The 20,714-nt window shown below is 40.6% G+C and overlaps 1 protein-coding gene across 4 annotated transcripts in view; it reads left to right on the forward strand.

Annotated features, from left to right (window-relative positions):
* Nucleotides 1-20,714, forward strand: part of LOC308701057 (A disintegrin and metalloproteinase with thrombospondin motifs 2) — a 228,152-nt gene that overhangs the window by 118,300 nt on the left and 89,138 nt on the right. For 2 of the 4 annotated variants that reach the window (XM_081383080.1, XM_081383082.1), the window contains exon 4: nucleotides 1,393-1,458. The exons of the other annotated variants lie outside the window; for them this stretch is intronic. In XM_081383080.1, the coding sequence (XP_081239206.1) occupies nucleotides 1,393-1,458 (66 nt within the window). The remainder of the gene's footprint in view (nucleotides 1-1,392; nucleotides 1,459-20,714) is intronic. 4 annotated transcript variants of the gene reach the window in all.

The following is a 20,714-nucleotide window of genomic DNA, read 5'->3' on the forward strand; positions in this document are numbered from 1 at the left end:
GATTCAATTTTCAGATGATGCTTTGAACTATAGGGTGGTTAAGAGTGGTTCCGTTCCAGATGGTTTACTTGGTCTGGTGATGAAGCATGTTAGTTTTGAGCATGAGTGATATGTTTATTTGGCAGAGAAGAAAGGTTTGATGTTGATAGTAGCTCATGAAAAGCATCTAAATGGCTTTGAATGTGTAGCTGGCAGCCAAAACGCCCAATAACATTCTACTGGCTTTGATTCATGGGACTTCTGGCGTGTCACTCTTCAATTTGGACAAATTTAGCACATTCATGTGCACCCATCAATCTACTATAAGTGCCCTGCATCTTACACTCATATGCAAGCATTTTTCATTAATTTATAGTGTAATGGAGTATAATTTATAATTAGAATAACAATATGGGAACAATCATTGTAAGCAGGTCTGGTTGAAGAGGTTACAAATGTGAACACTTAGCAGAGCAGAAGGGAGAATCCATTTTGACTATAAGTGATGGTGATTTATTTATAAACTTATTAATAAACAGATTTTAAGAAATACTGACAGGCACCAGAAATGTATTTAGCAATAACTACATTATACAGCTCAAAACACTTACCAAATCAATGAATGAATGGACATGAAATAATGATTTAAAATTATGTGAGAATTTTAACTTTGGAATGATATAACACAGTACATGAAACTGGCACAGCTATGTAGGAAATAAGCTGCTTGGAACAATGTAGATGTATAATTGTCAATTAGGCTATTTATGGGGAATTTTGCACACAAAAAAGTGGTCAAAGAATGCAGCAATTGTCTAGTCAAATTCAAGTGTGGTGAGCTTTAGAACTTTGGCTTTTAAAAGTAAAGAAAAATGTTGTTTCTATTACTTGCTTTCTTCTTTGGAACATTAACAAAGATATTTGAATAATGTTGGTAACCAAAGGGTTTTGGAAGAACATGAGGATGAGTAAATAATGAAAGAATTGTAATTTTTCGGTAAGCTATCCCTTTAATATTTGCTAGTGTTTTCTCAGGCAAAAATATATCATCCTTTTGATAGTTTTGTTCTTTAGAAATGTTTTGCACTGTTTCAAGTGTTTGGATAAAGAAAAGAGTCTCTTTAAAGAACAAGACTGATTGATTTCTGCAGAGAGTACTGATGATGGTCTAATTAGAGTTTTGACACAAACAATTATGCTCATTAGGGAAAGCAATATAATCACAAAATCATTGCAGCATCAGAGATCAAATAGGACTACCAAGTCAAGTCTGATCTTACCAGCATTTGTGTAAAGTAAATGTTTGTAGGCTATTCTAAAGCTTAAATGAATAGTTGACAAAAAAAAAAAAAATCTGCCATTATTTACTCACCCTGTGTTATTCTAAAATAATTTCTTTCCTTTCATTTTAAGCATTGCAAAAAGTAGACCATTCTGTGTTCCACCGAAGAGAAAATGTCATAGTTTTGGAACAACAAGGTGAGTAAATGATGACAAAATTATTTATTCTAAAGCTAACCATGTGTTTATGTCATTTTCTAATCACACAATGGCTTTTGTAGACGTGCTGAACATGCAATGTGTACAAAGTGTCTGCTCAATTCATTCTCTCAGAGCTTCAGAGACCTGCTTTTCCTCTGGTCTGTTGATTATTTCATACGGTATGCTGCTCAATATCCACCCTGATCTCAGACAAGCGATCAAACTGGTTAGTGATTCTGCAGTGCAGCGAAGAGTAGACGTGAATGCAAGAGAGAAAAAATGACAGAGGTGATGTGCGTATTCATATATCACTGCTTTTATTCACTGTATACGTAGCTTTCACTTAGAAGAAAACTTGGGAAAATGTGTATAAGCATGATCTCCAGTAATTTGAGGGAGGTGATACTTTATGTATCTTTTATTTACTTAACTTTCCTTGAGGCATGGCTAATTCAGTGAACTCTTGTCTGATTGTTTCCCCCTTCTTTTTTCCTGGTTTCACCACACACAATAGACTGTGGGCCTGCTGACCCATGGGAAATCATGTAGCGTAAGACATTGCGTGAAGAATAAAAAGAATGTGAAAACATTTCAGTTAAATTTTGTATTTGCACTGTATTTATTGGAAAGCAAATTTCCCAGAAAATATGTATGCGAGTAATCTTCCATTTGCACAGGTGCATACTGTAGCCTTCCTCTGCTCTCTCCAATGGATTATGTGTCTTTGTACCATTAGGTTAATCCAGAGGGAGTGAAGCGAAATAAAAGCAGCCCAGGGTGGCCACACACCAAATGTTAAGGCAATGAACTGACACTTCCACTGACTTACAGAGTAATTGTGTGCTGGGAAACCATAGGACTACCAAATACAGCCGTCCACTTTTACTCAAGCGAATCTTGCGACTGCAGTACCCAAATCAATTTTACCCCATGCGATGGACATAATTTATTTCCACCAGTCTGAGCTCCTCGCTGTATTGACATTCTTTGGGTTTCATTATTGCACACCTTTCCAGGAAGAAATAATCAAATTACATGGAATTTTCCCCTTCGTCTTTCATGCTTTTAGGTAATATTCTACTGGTTAATGAAATTGACTAAATTCTACAGATACACTATTGTTCAAAGGTTTGGGGTCGGTAAGATTTTTAAAATGTTTTTAAAAGAAGTCTCTTATGCTCAGCAAGACTGCATTTATTTTCTCAAAAATACAATTTAAAATTACTGTTTTCTGTTTTACTATACTTAAAAATCAAATAACAAAGCTGAAATTTCAGCATCATGACTCTAGTCTTCAGTGTCACATGATCCTTAAGAAATCCTTCTTATATGCTGATTTTGGTGCTCATAAACATTTCTTATTATTATCAGTGTTGAAAACAGTTGTGCCGCTTAACCCTCTGAGGTCGACAAACGCGCCGGCGCGTTTTGCTGGATTTTCTCCACATTGTAGCACTTTAAACTTAAATTTCTCCGTCATTTATGGTCATACAGAAAAAATAAATATAAAAAAAGAATCTGTGGTATTTCTACTTTTGTATGTGTCCACTTCCAATCAAATCAAAACATTGTGCTTTTGTAAAATAAAGAAAATAAACAGTGTGTGCGTTCTGCCTCTCCGTCGCGGTGAACTTTTTTTTCTTGAGCACGTCTATAAACTGAAACAAAACTCAGCGAATACTTGTTACACATTTATGAGCCATACACCTTTATAAACATTTAAGTGTGTACTTTTAAATGATCGGATTCAAAACGAAAACAAATATTCTCTGTTTAAGTAATTTGTATAAAACCAACAAGATTTCCAGCTTCTCAAACGCTTCCTAATTATTTTTAATTCGGCCACGCCCACTCGCGCAAAAGATATTCACATGCAAATCTCCACATGGAACGCGATCGCCCTCATTACCTCAACAACAAAACACTTCACTTCACTTTTCGTCGAGTTTGAAAGACGTGCCTGAGCTTACATTGGATTTACATCAGAAGGAGAAGAACGATATTTGAAGACAAGAAAGATAAGGTAAGAAATTCTTACATATTAGTTTGCTATTGTTGCATAAATTTCACATTGCAGTTGAACTGTTGCTAGATATATGGTGAATATTATAATATTTAGACCCGTGTTTACTGTTACTGTGTTTGTGGATATCTGCTCAAACGTAGATAGGCTATGTATATGGTAGGCCTAACCATAATGTTTTATATTTGATCGCAATCGCGTTTTAATGTATCATATTTTTGATCGCGATCGCGTTTTAATGTATCATATTTTTGATCGCGATCGCGTTTGAATGTATCATATTTTGGAAAAGCAAAACGCTCCAAACGGCTTCATGTTTTTACTATTATCTCATTTCATATCATCATAACGAATGGAAACATTTGAAGTAACATGATAATCAATATATTTTTCTCTAGCTTAGTTGTTACTGAAATCTTTTTGAAAATATATATAGGCTGCTATATTGTTATTATTTTATGCAGCACTGCGCATAGCCTATACCTACAAGGCACAACAAACCTGGTGTTCATTATATATTGTTGGAAACATTTGTGTGAGTGTGTGTGTGTATTCTGTGAATTAAAAAGCAATTTTAACAAGAAAAATCTAAAATGTATTCCCAAAATCGTGCAGGCCTTTCTCTTGATATCAGTATGTTCACTTTTTTTTTTTCAGGGCCCAGATGCCACTGAGTCCTGCTGACTTCAACATTCACAGTACATGTCTCTGTACATGAACATGGTAAAGTGAAAATCAAACACCTTAGAAAATGAAAGGTATGTACAATGTTTTTAGGAATGGCACAAAGGTCTCTTTCTTCAATAAGTGCTTTTTTGTTGTGTATCTTTGGATTATGTTGTGTTGTAAATAAATCCAAACAATTTTAAAAGCCATTCTTTTTTAAATCTCCTCATTCTTTGTGCAAGGTTGGTCAGAATGATGGGCCCTGATAAGCTCCTAATAGGGCCATTAGGGAGGTTCTTTGTCTTTCTCAGGTGTGGAAAGCTTTCATATTAATGAGGTGATCCGCCCCTTCGCATATTGCTTTCTAACACAAAACACGTCGTAAAATTTTTAAATCAATATATTGTCTTCTCTGAATGAGCAGTCAGGGTGATTCTCACATAGTTTTAGAGCAAATATTCTAGGCTACGTGATACAATTTTCAAAAGTCTTGTGAAGAAATAATCAGTATGGGTTTCATGACCTTATTTCAGTGAGAATTTATTTTTGTATTTTCACAAACCACGCATAAATGTCATTATCTCAAAACTACAAACTTTTACATACATGCTGCTGATATATTATTGTAGCAGAGTTTGTGCTGAATACAGTGTAATTAGACTTTAGCCATGAAAATGTCACAAGTAACAGAAATAACTACAAATGTCAGAGCATGTCAGAACACCTCCAGGGCCCAGAAAACAGCTCAGACCTCAGAGGGTTAATATCTTTGTGGAAACTGCGTAATTTTTTTTTTTATGGATTCTTTGATGAAATGAAAGTCTTTGCTGTCTTGAAATCTCTTGAAATGTCCTTGCTGAATAAAAGTATTAATGTCTTAAAAAATCTTATTAAAGTAACCCCAAATATTTCTTGTTGAGTAGATCTTATCTAATAGAGTTATAATAAGAAGTCTGAAAGCAGTCTTATCCATTATAGTTAGCCAAAAATGTTATTGCTCAAAGTGATTAAGCCGTTACTCTATCAGCAGTCACTGAGTTCACAGAATTTCTTTTTATTCTAAACCTTGTGCTGCTTTTATGACTAGCATCATTGTTAGTCAGACACAGCTGAGTGTGTTTGCTTTTTGAGTTTCATACAGGAAAGGCAGAACAAGGACACAAACTTCACATTTTATCAGTTTATTGTGGTGTGATGTACTGATTGGTGATTGCCACAAAAACAATACTAGCCAACCTTGCTCTACTCATGTCGTGATTCTCTGGATTTCTCTCTGTTGTCTTGTCTGTGTGTATATATTTGTACTCAAACATTTGTGGATTGTGTTTCAAGTCTTCTGAAACCATACAGTATAAGCTTATGTGAGGAGTATACTGATATTCCAGACCTTATTCAGTTATAATCTTCCCTTCTGTAGAATCTCTGAATTGTCAGTTGTGATCAAATTAATTTGGAAAAAATTGTTCCGTCATGACAACTCTCGGAGTGTTTGGCATAGTAATGGGCATGACAATGTTGATATATTGGGTCTTGGCGGAATAGATATGCTGCGCTGCTGCCGTTGGTTATTGCTGCTGCAGAGAAAGTACGGGACTTGCTACTGCCAATACATACACGACACTCTCTGCTGTGATCATGTAAGACATGCTGCTGCTGTACAATATAGCGTACATGAATTACCAATAGCAGATCTATACAGGTGAAGCTGGGGAAGGTGGAGGGTTTCTGAAAGTGTGCTGCACTGCTAAGGCAAATGTTAATGCAAGTGTTTGAAGGTTGAGCAGCGAGCTCATTGGCTACGGATACAGCAGTAACCAATCAGCTGTGCCCTATATAAAATGATGTGTTTAAAAACGGAGACATTTCCCTTCGTTTGCGCCCTTCGTTTACACGCAAACGGAGGATTCGCCAATGAAACCGATTCTTTCTAAAAACTCCGGCCAGAGTGGAGATTTTGAAAATCTTCGTTTGCACGTTTGCATGTAAACAGAGAAAACGTCTCGGGTTACGTATGTAACCCTCGTTCCCTGAGTAGGGAACGAGACGCTGCATCGATACTCGATACTTTGGGGAATGCCCTCGGCATGACGCGTCTGAAGTCTGTAATGGAACTATTCCAATCTTGATTGGTGCTCGTCACTCGTGACGTTGCATGTGACGGTGATCCGGAAGCTATAAAAGGACAACGGAACATAGCCGTATCAGCTTTTAAAGGGTCGAAGCAAGTCGTTCTCAGGAGCACGAAAAGTGAGGCCGAGAGATGCAGTGTCTCGTTCCCTACTCAGGGAACGAGGGTTACATACGTAACCCGAGACGTTCCCTTTCGTAAAGGGAACTCCCGCTGCATCGATACTCGATACTTTGGGGAACGAATACCCGCGCCGCCACACTGAGAGACCCTGCCCTGGTGTGAAGCAATCTGGCACACTCAAGACATGAGAACTTGTGAACCTGGTGTAGAGGACAGATCCAGACTGTAATGTTTGATGAAGGTGTGTGGGGAGGCCCAGCCAGCGGCATCACAGACCTCTTGAAGAGAAACCCCTGCTAGCAAGGCTCTAGAGGATGCCACTCCTCTGGTTGAGTGAGCTTTTATCAGGAGAGGTGAAGGCAGATTGCGCACCTCGTAAGCTGAAGAAATAGCCTCTACTATCCACTTGCTAATAGTCTGTTTGGAGACCGGGGAGCCCTTCTTGAATAACCCAAAACACACAAACAGCTGGTCCGACTTCCTCCAGCCCGAGGTCCTATGTACATAGGCCTCAAGAGCTCGGACCGGGCATAACAAGTGTAATTTAGCTTGATCAGCCGACACATGCGGTGGAGGATGAAAGGCCGGAAGGATTATAGACCGTGCCACATTCGTGGGCACCTTAGGCACGTAGCCAGGTCTAGGGTGGAGAATGGCTCTCACTCTGCCAGGAGAGAACTCGAGGCAAGAGGGAGCCACAGATAGCGCCTGCAGGTCGCCAACTCGTTTCAGGGAAGTAATAGCGAGCAGGAAGGCTACCTTAAAGGATAAAAATTTCTCAGACACCTTATCCAGGGGTTCGAAGGGTGCCAGGGATAAACCTTCGAGGACCACTGCCAGGTCCCACGTGGGGACCCTAGGCTGGATAGCAGGCCTCATCCTCCTGGCTCCACGAAGGAAACGAATTATGAGTGGGTGTGTCCCCAGCGTGCCCACCCCTAAAGGCGTGTGGAAGGCTGATATAGCCGCCACATAGACCTTAAGCGTGGACGGGGAGAGCCCGTCAGAGAAACGATTCTGGAGGAACTCCAGTACTGAAGCCACTGGGCAGTTAACTGGGTCCAACTGATGTTCTCTGCACCATAAAATAAAAATTTTCCATTTAAATGCATAAAGTTTCCTCGTGGAGGGGGCTCTAGAGTTTAGAATGGTCTCAACAACCTCGGTTGAGAGACCAGAATTTATGAATTGGTCCCCCTCAGGGGCCAATCCAGTAGCTTCCTGGGCTACAGCCAAGGGTGAAATATCATGACCTTGGGCTGAAGAGGGAGGACCATCCTGATCCGGATTCACCGCGGAAGGCCTGCCAGAAGGGTCCAGATTTTTGGAAGCCATATTTGGGCCTGTCAGTACAGGGCCACTAAGAGTAAGCTGATCCCGTACTGCTGAACCCTCTTGTACTCTAGAACCCCCGGGGGCAGAACAATCGGGGAAAGTATACACAGACATGGCCTCAACCATGTCTGTATCATGATATCCAGACCCAGCAGAGCTGGAAGAGCATGGGAGAGGTGGCGCAGAAGGTGGCCGTCCACATGAAGGGAAAACAGGAGCACCTCTGACACACCGACCTCCATCCCGGCTAAAGCCAACTTGGGGTGGAGTTCGAAATCCCCTGGCTGCAGCCCCTGCCTCGACAGGATGACTGCCCCCTCCTTGATCAGAGAGACCACCGACATAGTGTCTGTCAAAAATAGAACCTAATGGTCTCTCTGAAGTTTCCTCAGACCCTGTGTTTCCAACACAGGTACTAGGAGCAGGAACCATAACTTCCTCCCCATGATCAGAAAACGAGGGCATGTGCGCGTAACTCTGGTCATGCGGAGTGGGTTCCCTCTCGGGGAAAACCCATTGGTCCTGAGCCACTACTACAGGGCCCCCATGTACAGCAGGCCAAAGAATAGTATGTTGAACACTGCTGCCAGCGAGCCCACTCTTTGATAAGGTCACGTAGTGGTGGCCTGGCCTAGCTTGATATACATGACTATGGTAAGGAAGATGAGTGTCTGAGCTGGAGACAATTGTGCCTGCATCATGACTATAACCTACACCACCCCCAGGAATCGGTTTCTCTGAAGAGGCAATGGTGATTTTTCCTATACTCTGAGCCATATTCCCGAGCACCTCACGAGACTCGGAACAACACCTCAATGTTGAACCGTCTGCTCTAGTAGTCAATGGACAGGAATGAGGATGCCCTGAAAACTCCATGGAGCTAGGACAGTGACCATGCATTCCGAGGAGGTGCGGGGATACAATACTAGGCCGAATGGAAGAATCCGGAACTGATGTGCTTTTCCCCTAAAAGCAGATCTTGGAAACTTCCCGTGATGGGGTTAGAAGGGAATGAGGAGTTAAGGACCTTGTGGATCTATCACGACAGACCAGTCCTCGGAGCTGGTCTGACTGACAGTTGGAATCTTGAATCTGAACCCCCTCGGAGGTTGATCCATTACCCTGAGATCCGAAACAAGGCCTTACTCCCCTTCCCTCACAGGAACTATGAAGTACCGGCTGTAGAACCCGGGCTCCCGAAACCGAGGAAGAGCCCACCTTGAGGTTTCCTTTGTCAAGAGAGACTAGATTTCTTGTTCCAAGAACCAACCCTGCTCGGGGCTGGCAGACATGTGAACCACCCTTAGTAGATACTATTTGTATATTAACTGCACTGTAAGCAGGACCCTCCAGGCTATATTTTGAAGACCCCTCGGGGTGTCTAAATATGCTATTATGGGGACCAGTCCCTCGAGATTGGCCTTGGCTAAAGATGTTCAAATGGTTTCGGTGACCTGAAGCAGCAAACTGGCAGGGACTAACCGAAATATGCTCTCTACAGACCTCCTGAGAGGCAGCGAACTCGACAGGGCCGCAACGCTTCCGGGCAGATACTGCGATTTGTGTTCGCTGGAAGCCGATGTGTCCCGAAGCGCCATCGGCGGCGGGAAGTAAACATCGATTTCCTAAGGGCTGTATAAGGGGGCGAGACTCCTGTACTCGCTCTCCTGGGGGAACGGCCATAAGGGTCTGCGTGTTACGACAAGACCTCTTAGTTGAAGCCATCTTAGCCCGAGAGACAGTCCTCAGACCTGTCCTCGATATAGAGGGCTTCATACGAGAATGTCTCTTCTGGCCCCAAGCCTTATACGGGGGGGCACGAGAGGAAACCTTCTCAAAATATGAGGAACTGGCGGCTGTCCCATGAGGCTGCCCCCTGGCAGCAACCCCATGAGACCTAGATTGACAACTGGGGATAGCTGAATGTCGCTCTGCCTCCTGAAACCTTTCGACAACGGTTCTTGCCGCGTCGCCAAAGAGGCCAGAAGGTGAAAGGGGGGCATCGAGAAGGAAAGCCCTGTCTTTCTCCTCGATCCCCAAGCGATTAAGCCATAAATGTCTCTCTGTGACGACTATTGCTGCCATAGAACGGCCAATAGCACGAGCCTTCTCCTTAATAATACGGAGAGATAAGTCAGCTACTCTACGAAGTTCAGTAATACCGTTGAGTGAGACCTCCCAGTTATCATCCACCTCTTTGAGGAGGTCAGCCTGGTATGCCTGTAATAACCCCATCGTGTGTAGGCATGCACCGGCTCGACCCACCGCCATATAAGCTTTCCCTAACAAATTCGATGTACGAGATTTGGAGGGAAGTGTCTGAGCTATCAGGGGTGACGTAACGTCGGGGAGAAAATATTTCGCAAAATATTCCTCAACCCGAGGCATCACCCCATAACCATTCTCATTAGATTCCCTAATAGATGAGTAAATATATACATGGGGGGAAAATAATTGAGATGAACATGGATTTTCCCACGATCTCGATACCTCAGTATGAAGATCAGTAAAAAAGGGAATGCTCTGACACAAAGATTGTGACTGGGTCTGCAGGAAGCGCTCATCCATTTTATTTTTCTTAGTCGCTTCCTGCTTATTATATGGCCATTCAACATTTAATTTAACCACTGCCCTGGTCACAACCTCCAGCAATTCCTCAATAACGGGAATATGGGGTGGCGAATCCCCATATCCACGTGATTCATTGTTGATAATATCTAACCCCTCGGAGCCAGATAAATCAAACGCTGTGTCTTTAACACGGTCGGAAGAAGCCGCAGCGCGGGCTTCCGAACCGTGCGCGAGACCAGTGGAGCTGGTTAATAAACACTGAGAAAGGGTCGCAACCGTCTCAGTGTTATCTGCCAGCTCCACGTGCGAATCCCATGCATACAAGCGGCGCGCTGCCTCAACAGACGCGGGACCTGATGCACTGGAAACGCGAGCCTGATCTGATTGATCAAACAAGCTCAAACGGGAGCGGAGCTCTCTCATAGATAGCTGAAAACAGTTTGCACAGACAGCGCCCTCAAGCACTGCCCGTGCATGCTCCACTCCCAGACAAACAACACAAAACGAGTGCGTGTCACCCTCGCTCAGATAGCGCGAGCAAGGGGACGCACACCGCCTGAGTCGTTTCTCTATATTCGCCATATATATATTGAGATAGACAAACAACACCAAATAAGACAATACAGTCACACAGAACGCTTGCTGAAGACAGAAAGCTGATACGGCTATGTTCCGTTGTCCTTTTATAGCTTCCGGATCACCGTCACATGCAACGTCACGAGTGACGAGCACCAATCAAGATTGGAATAGTTCCATTACAGACTTCAGACGCGTCATGCCGAGGGCATTCCCCAAAGTATCGAGTATCGATGCAGCGGGAGTTCCCTTTACGAAAGGGAACCGGAGTTTTAGGTAGCGACGTCACAGAATGTGACTATTTTCGGGATTCTGATTGGCTAAGGTGGGCTTGAGCTTCTCGTTACACTGCCACCTACAGGTTTGGCATGCTCTTGACAGCATATACACAGGTTCGTGTGCACGATGTTATTTTTGAAAACGAAGAGGGGTGAAATATCCGTTTATGAAAATAGCCACCTACGTGTAAACGTAGCCTGAGTTAAGGACCTATCAGCCTGCGCCATCTAGAGTTTCATGATAGTACTTTGTAATTTTCATTTTTGACTGTTCTTTTAAATGTTGAATGTACACTTTAAAATGTAATCAAAACCAGTCAATACAATTTGCTGAGACCATTTGCTTGACCAAACAAAGTACTGTATATTCCGTTACATACGTATATATAAAAATTCCGTTTGAAAGTTTTTATTCACTATAGCAGCTTTTCAAAGCACAAAGACACACTGAAGTTGTCATCTGCTAGAAGAGAATAATGGGGCATAATAGACACCTCACCTCACTATATCAGTGTTATGAAGAGAAAAGAGAGACGGCTGTCTTCTTTAAGTGTTTTTGGCAGCTTAACTGATAGTAATGAAACATAACAGCCAGCCATAATAACTGTCACTATTACTTAGTGGGCCTCTGAAGGGAATAAAAAAAAAGAAGAAGCACAGACTGAAACTCGATTCTGTACTGTACTGTATACTATACATTTGTGAATGACATAATTCCCATCTAAGGATGTCTGTGTGAGGGAAAGAAGCCAAACTTTGACATGATAATAACTTAGTGGAAAACGCAAGCTTGTTGTACTGTATCTGTAGCCTAGTAAGCTGATGCTTCTTAAGGGAATGGTGGAAAACAGTTATAGATGGATGTGATGTCAGTGGCGGAATCTCTTAAAAATTAGACATTTTATACAACCAATCCCTGGACTATGCGTGCATTTGGGCAATGTGGTAATGAAATAAAGAAATATTTTGTCATTTAAATTATACAATAATTGTATAATTTAAACGAATAAATGTAGATAAATTAAAGAATATAATTATATTTATTTGAATTTATTTTTATACTTTGTTATTTTTCTAATGTAAAAATGTCTGCATTTACATTACAAATAGTATACATTTATTATATCAGTAGAAATATGTATTTATTATTGTAAATATATTAGAAGTTAGCATTTAAACACTTTTCCCTTCTGAAAAACATTTCTTCACATTCTTCTGGTGCCCTGCTGGCTTTTAAACTGGCTTAAGTGGTTACATTTTGCTTGTGAACATTCTAGCAGGCTTGGCTAGCGTGAAGTTTAATCATGGTGTTTTCAGCAGTATTATAAAAAAAAAGTTGTAACAACCCCACAGAGAAGAGGTTCATTCAGATGTTCACTGTACCTCTAACCATCTCACGCTTGTAGCTTACGTTATATAGGTGTCACGTCTTCTGAACTGATTCTAAACCCTTGAAAACTGACAAGCGGCCGTTGAAGATAGAGTGTGCACCACTGATGTCGCTCTCTTGAGCTGAGGAAATCCCCAATCTCAGGCATGGCTTTCAGCAACAGCTCTGCTTTTCTTCTCCATCTTGCTGTTTTTGCTTGTGCAGAAGAGGTATTAGAATGTATCTAGTCTTTTGGGTGAAGTTGTGTGTGGTAAAGGCAAATGTTACTTTGAATACTGACTAAATGCTGCTTTTATAAATACAGCTTTTAAGGAATAACAAGTGACTGTGCAGAATTTTAAGTCTAGATGATTATACGTGTTGTTTTGAACAACAGTGATGACTTGGTAATAATTTGATATAAATATACAGTTTGTGCAGATGGTTTGTCATGGTGACTCCTTCAAAAATTGCAGTTTTGGCATCTTTTTTTGGCATGTGTATGCACTCCTGAGGAGCCCTGCCCTTGTAGTGCTGCTCATGCTCCAAACCTCTGCCCAGTGACTTTGAACCTGCTGTGCAATAGACCGCTGTGCCTGGCATCAGATATGGCCGAGATTCCAGGAATTTGCAGTAATTTCTGCTCACTGCAGATCATTCTGTACATCCATCCATCCATCCATCCAACCCATCCATCCATCCATCCATCCATCCATCTAACTAAATATCTATCTAAACTGAATCCAATCAGAATTGCTATTGTGTGGGTTTAAAAGACATTGGTTGCACACAATTGTAATGATTATTTGGAGAAACCCAACCATTAGACCTGTACTCTTAGTAAAGATGAATCTGCTTTTAAACAAATCCACTCAGTGATCAGGCTTCTACAATGCTTTTCAGTCTGTGCCAAAGTCAGTTAAAGGGATACTTCACCTCTGGAAAGATGAATGTGTATTTAAAATGGGTCATTTATGTAGTAGAAATGTGAAATTATTTTTGAATTTGACTGAGAGAAGCCAGAAAATGTATTTTTGGCTTATGTGGATGAAAGACAACAACTTCCAGAATGCACTTGCTTCGCTGCTCTACGAGGCCACTCCCAAGCCACGCCTACCGGTTAGAGCGCACAGTTAAACAACAAGATTAGGCTACTAGTGAGTCTCCGTGACGAGTCTGCCCGGGATTTCGAGATCACCCAAAATGTCCGGGATTCGGCTTTTGCGTTCTACAGTCGTCATTCATTATGTTTACTGTGGCGAGCAGGACTAGGCTGAGGGCCGTGGGAGAACGGTGCGAGGCCGGTGGCGTGATTACTGATGAGCGACGGAGGAGCGGGAATTTTCTTAGCAATGTTAAAAAGCACATCAACCGATCACTTGTTTAGCGTTCATGTAAACTTTACATTCAGATTCACCAATCAGAATGAATTCAGTTAGATTGAAACAAAAGGTGTGCATGTAAACAATTAATGGCGACTGCAGAAAGCAAAAGCTGAATCCCGGCCATTTTCGGGAAAAAGAGGATGGTAACCCCTACTACTCAGCTTTCTCCTACTACTCAGCTTTCTCCACAGAACAAGAGCCTGCTAGCTTAGCTTCAAAGAAAGATGGCTGACACTATGTGTACATTCTGTGAGTGTGATCCCACCCTCTATGGGCAGGTTGAAAACATGCAGAACAGCCCCTACTACTGGCTGTAGTCTTTAGCCTCTGGCCAAAAAATAAATATAATATAAATATAAAACCTGTAGTGTTTTCGAATTACCGTGCTTTCCTCCCTCATGTCCCCCTTAGATGAGAGATTTATGTATTTTTTTGTCTGGAAAAAATCCTCCGATGACGCAAAAATCATCATTTTGCGTCATCGGAGGATTTTTTCCAGACAAAAAAATACATAAATCTCTCATCTAAGGGGGACATGAGGGAGGAAAGCATGGTAATTCGAAAACACTACAGGTTTTATACTGATACAAAGCTTAATGCTAAATCCTGAAGTATCCCTTTAATAATGGATAATGCCCACCTTAGAGTTAAATTAGCTCTCCAAAGACCAGCATTTTATTTGCTGATAAAAGTATTTAACACACACACACACACACACACACACACACACACACACACACACACACACACACACACACACACACACACACACACACACACACACACACACACACACACACTGTTTAGTGTCTGCACAGTTCTCCCTGACACTGGCCATAAAATAGATGGTCTTTGTCCATGTTTATATTGGAAGATTTGTGTCAGATATGCCTAACCAAGGCATATCTTTTATAAAAAACAACGATTTGGCAAATAACTAAAAGACTCACTCACACGGCCTCTTTCTCAACCACGTGTTGTCTTAACACTGCCAAGTGCAGTTTACCTGATGTTCTGAGAGGAGTAGAAATTACCTCAGCTATGTGTTTGTGTCTGTTCTTGTGAACATAATGTGGGGGATGTCAACAGACATTTCCTTTAGGCTATTCGGATGAGGTTTTGATGCTGCATATAAAAGGGCATGGACAAAGAAAATCCTGCAACACTCTTATACTTTGGTCTGGAACACTGTAAACAAGGACACAGGTGGAGTGTAAACAAAATGAGGTATTGATCATTCCACTTAGTGCTTTTCAGTTTAAAATAGTAATGTTAACATGTATAAAATAATAACAACATGTTTTACGTTACAGTCATATTGGGTCTTTTGTGTTAGCTGTACACCCTGGCATCAATGCTGAACCCGTCTTAAATTTAAGAGTTGTAGGTCAACTTAAAATTAAGGTAGATTGATTAAGCTGTAAGGTCTCACTTGGTCTATAAGTGCAATTAGTTTGTGTGCAAGAATCACCTGCTCATGTCCTGTGAGTGTCAGCAAACAGACAGATAAGAGAGGTGCCTGTGCATGTGAAAGGTGACTTGGAGAAACATTTGAATAAATGAAATATTGATGCCAACAGTCTATTCAAATTCACCATCGGGGATCTTGGGAACACATTACAGTGTTGCTAATAAGATCATTTCCATTTAACGCCGTCACTCAAAAGAAAAAATGCAGTTCCGGTCTCTTGTGAATGGATCATAGACATGGGTAACAAGGGCAGTTCTTGTGCCACAATTTGAGAGTCTTCTTTGCACATAGGGTATTAGCAGGTGTGTAAGATGTACAGTAAGATGGCATTGCAATGTTTCGTCCAGAGACTCGCAAACTTTCTAAACAAACCCCCCCATCATAACCTTTTGGTGTCAGTGCTTTCAGGCACCACTCCATTGCCATGGTTATGACTAGTGTGATCTTTGCAAGTGGTCTTTACTTTGTAACTTCCAACACATTTTAGTGTTAACAACTCTTATGGAGGACAAAGAGACAGTACGTGATGGAGGAACAAGAGCATATTTAATGCAAGAGTCGAGTGCAAAGTTCACCATGACCCTGAAACAGCATTAAACTGCAGCTCCATGCTGATTACCTCCCTTCCTCGCTGTCTCAAACACGCAAGCAACAATAAATCACCCCCCTCAGCAGCCAAGCTAGCTTAGAGCCGCCTGGGCTCTGTCTGCTACAGCAATATTAGCCCAATGGTAATTGAAGCACTTCTTCTGCATTCACTAGGCCTACATGCCACCCAAATGTTTGGCAGTGGCTTGTCGAGTGAAACCATTGGCTTGTTAACACAGTTAGCTAGATGATTTCTAGTTAGCCAAGTGGACATGCTTGCAGCTTTGCTAATTACTTTATAATCATTTTGGCTTTGTTTTGAAAGTAAGTATACAGGCAAAATGGTTTGTCCATTTACTGCATTTAAGAGCCTCTAAAAAAACAAACAAACAAACAAAACGTTTTCTTTGCTTTTTTCACGTAGAGACATTGTCAAAACGATCCTGTTCACACAGATCCACAAAAAATGACTAAAAACGCTGTATTATGCTGTTTTATGCCAGGCAAGTAGTTGGCGATGTCACTTTGTAAAGAAACACTACATGCCTGTAGACTGAACACGTAATAAGCATGTGCATGACGTCACTGTTTTTTTTTAAACAAATTTGCATTAAACGGATAACGTTATCATTTTCAAAAACGTGCACGTTTTCAGGCCCCCAAAATGCCATTGTCATGTAAATGAACGGCCAAAACGCATATACATTTTAAAGTTTTTAGTTGAAAATGGTGGATTCTTTAGTTCTGAATTTTGTCCTCTAAAAGTACCTAAAGGTAGTAAAATGACTATTTTCATATTGTGGTATTTTGATTAGGTGACATTTTTAGAATATAAATATAGAAATAACTAGAAAATCCACCTATCTCTGAAATATAAGTGGGGTTAGGATCAACTAGGCTCAAATATGGAAGCTTTGTTAGGAGCCAAGATTTTTAAGCATGAGGCATCCACCACATCTGACTGGACATTGTTTGTTTCTTACTGTACAGTAGATGTGCATTTTAAGTGGATGAACAAGTGGCATTCTGTTTGTTTTTATAATTGTAAATCAGCTCAGGTAAAAGTATAATTTACACCTGGAGTTTCGAGTATATTCAAATTGAGCGTATGGACAGTGTATTTGCGGTTTTGCATTACCATAATTTATGCGATAAAGGCCTTTACAAAGCAAGGTGCTTAAGACATAAGTGATGTATTCATTTAGACAGCACAAGATACATGTTTTGCTCAAGATGCTTTTTTGCCCCTTTATACATCATATAAGTCGTCCCATGTAGCAGCTGTCAGAGTTGCTTGTGGTTTTTTTGAGTGCACAGCACAGGTTATTTTTAATGAACATATGAGATTACCAGCTGTGAAAATCAGAGAGCCATCAACACTTCAGTGCAAGTCACAGTGTTATTTTAAGAGGTCTAGTTTTCATGTCTGTAATCACAGCACAGTTTCACCCAAGGCATGGTGTCGAATCCATTAGCATCGGTTACAACTGCTAGGTGTGGATGTTGACAGTGTTGAATGGTGTTTGTGTGACTTGTGTTGGCTTTCACACTGGTGGCTATGGTGAGTAAACCTTCCTACCACAAAGCTGGAGTTACAGCCGTTGTGAATCAATGTAAAAGACTAGCTCACAGTCAACACAAACGTGTGTTTTCCTTGCTCTGTTTTTCCTCACCCACTACCTCACCATTTCTCTTGCTCTTTCAGTCAGTCACCTTTTCTTCACAGTGACCCAATGCATCCATTCCTGTTGAATGATGTACATTTGGCCTACAGATCCTCTCTCATCACACACGCACACACTGCAGCTGTTTGCAGACCAATCAGTAACCCTGTCATTATTAATGAGAGAAAATGATGGCATCAATTTTTAAGCAGTATCACTAGTGAGATGGTCACAATGTCCTCTTCTATACGTGTGTGTCTCTGTGCTTGTGTGCTGCCCTAATGAAATGGATAGGAAAATGTTCCAAATGTAATTTATAACTTTGTGTTCAGTTGTTTTTAGTGTGGTTTTGGGAATAGTTATTTATACAACATAGGCCTATATTTTACATGTATTGTATGGATTTCCAAACTTTTCGGCTATCATGACTAGAAATAAGAATTGCTGTTCCGATTCCTTCTTAGTGGTTCCATTAATGATTCTTCGAGTACTTTTATAAATAAATATTTGTTAAAAAAAAAAAAAAAAAAAAAAAAAAAAAATATATATATATATATATATATATATATATATATATATAGTTGTGTTCAAAATAATAGCAGTGTGTTTAAAAAAAGTGAGTAAAGCTCAAAATCCAGGACGATCGCACTACAGACCACAGTTCCTCTGCATTTCTTGGTTTTGCCTCAAATACAGCATTTTTGATGTCACCCCACAGGTTTTCTATTGGATTAAGGTCCGGGGATTGGGCTGGCCACTCCATAACGTTAATCTTGTTGTTCTGGAACCAAGATGCTGCTCGCTTACTGGTGTGTTTCGGGTCGTTGTCTTGTTGAAACACCCATTTCAAGGGCATTTCCTCTTCGGCATAAGGCAACATGACCTCTTTAAGTATTTTGATGTACTCAAACTGATCCATGATCCGTGGTATGCGATAAATAGGCCCAACACCATGGTATGAGAAACATCCCCATATCATGATGCTTGTGCCACCATGCTTCACAGTCTTCACAGTGTACTGTGGCTTGAATTCAGTGTTTGGGGGTCTTCTGACAAACTGTCTGCGGCCCCTAGACCCAAAAAGAACAATCTTACTTTCATCAGTCCACAAAATATTGCGCCATTTCTCTTTAGGCCAGTCAATGTGTTCTTTGGCAAATTGTATCCTCTTTAGCACATGTCTTTTTTTCAACAATGGGACTTTGCGGGGGCTTCTTGCCGATAGCTTGGCTTCACATAGGCGTCTTCTAATTGTTGCAGTACTCACAGGTAACTTTAGATCTTCTTTGATCACCCTGGAGCTGATCATTGGCTGAGTCTTTGCCATTTTGGCTATTCTTCGATCCATTCGAATGGTAGTTTTCCGTTTTCTTCCACGTCTTTCTGGTTTTGGTTGCCATTTTAAAGCATTTGATATCATTTTAGCTGAGCAGCCTATCATTTTCTGCACTTCTTTATAAGTTTTCCCTTATCCAATCAACTTTTCAATCAAAGTACGCTGTTCTTCTGAACAATGTTTGGAACGGCCCATTTTATTCAGATCTTCAGAGAGAAATGCACTATAATCACCATGTACAGTCCAGTACTGCCTTCGTCCTTAAATAAGGGCCACTTATTGACACTAGTTTTTTCACAGAATGATTAACCTCACTAATTGAACTCCACACTGCTATTATTTTGAACACACCCTTTTCAATTAATGATTCAATTATACAGAATTAGCAGCATACATGTCATGACTGTTGAGTCTGTTGTTTTTCTATTACTCTACTACACCTACTAGTAAATTATTTGCCATGTAGAAATATAATTTCTACCAAAAATATTGATCTGGTTAGTGATGTTGGACTGCTATTATTTTGAACACAACTGTATATATATATATATATATATATATATATATAATTTCACCTGTAAAAAATGTCTTTTTAAAAATGTTTTCATTTTTTTAAATGCAATGCAATAATTACCCTTAAAGGGATAGTTCACTTTGAAATTAAATTTTGGTAAGTTTTAGCTTACCAAAAGGGCATACAAGATGTAGGTGTCTTTTTTTCCTGCAGTAGTTTCAATTTTGATATTTTTAGATCAAACCATTCTTGTCTGTCAGTCATATAATGCAGGTCTGTGGTCACTGTCTCAAAGAGCATGCACAGAGTCCAAATTAAAACAATTCCCCATCGTCCAAATTAAACAATTCCCCATCGTAAGTACACATTGATGGCCTAAGACACGAAACGAGCGGTTTGTGTGAGAAAACGAACAGTATTTATATCATTTTTAGCTCTTATACACAGCCACGTCCAAGTGATCTGAGGGCGCGCGCGCATCCTGGTGTGTGACGTGTACACAGACTGGTGCATAGATATATACACTAGATGTCGCCTTAAAGACATTCGTTCCAATGAACTGCCGTAGACAAGGCGACATCTAGTGTATACTGTATCTATGCACCAATCTGCGTACACGTCACACACCAGGATGCACGCGCAATTTCAAAGTGAACTATCCCTTTAATTATATCAAACAATATTACATTATAATAATATTATTATAATAATATAAAATTATTAAATAATTTTAATTAATATTATATTCATTTATTATAAAATACTGCTGACAAAATGCATAATGTGTATCTTAAACTACACATTGTTATATGACCAACCAGCCAGTAACTATAGTCATTTAAAGGGGACCTATTATGCAAAATTCACTTTTATAAGGTGTTTGAACATGTGTGTCAAGTGTATGTAAACAACTAGCCTATAATGGAAAAATCCACCCACTGCTGTAAAGTTGTAAAGGCTCCACCCTCCTCTGGAAAGGGGGCTAGAAGCAGCAGTTCATTTGCATTTAAAGGGATACACACACAAATGGCGTGGTTTTGCTCAAACCCACATAGGGGTAATGCAAACATTACGGGAACGTTAATTTCGAATGTTCTCTAAACATTCTGGACAGCGCCGCCGCTCCCACCACGCGCATCACGCGCTGTGCGTAGGGCACCAAGTGCTGAGGGGGCACCAAAAATAGCCTAATTAAAAAATATATATAATGCCGATATTATTTCATT

Source organism: Scardinius erythrophthalmus (genome assembly GCF_964197995.2).
Source record: "Scardinius erythrophthalmus genome assembly, chromosome: 13".
NCBI classification, from domain to species: domain Eukaryota; kingdom Metazoa; phylum Chordata; class Actinopteri; order Cypriniformes; family Leuciscidae; genus Scardinius; species Scardinius erythrophthalmus.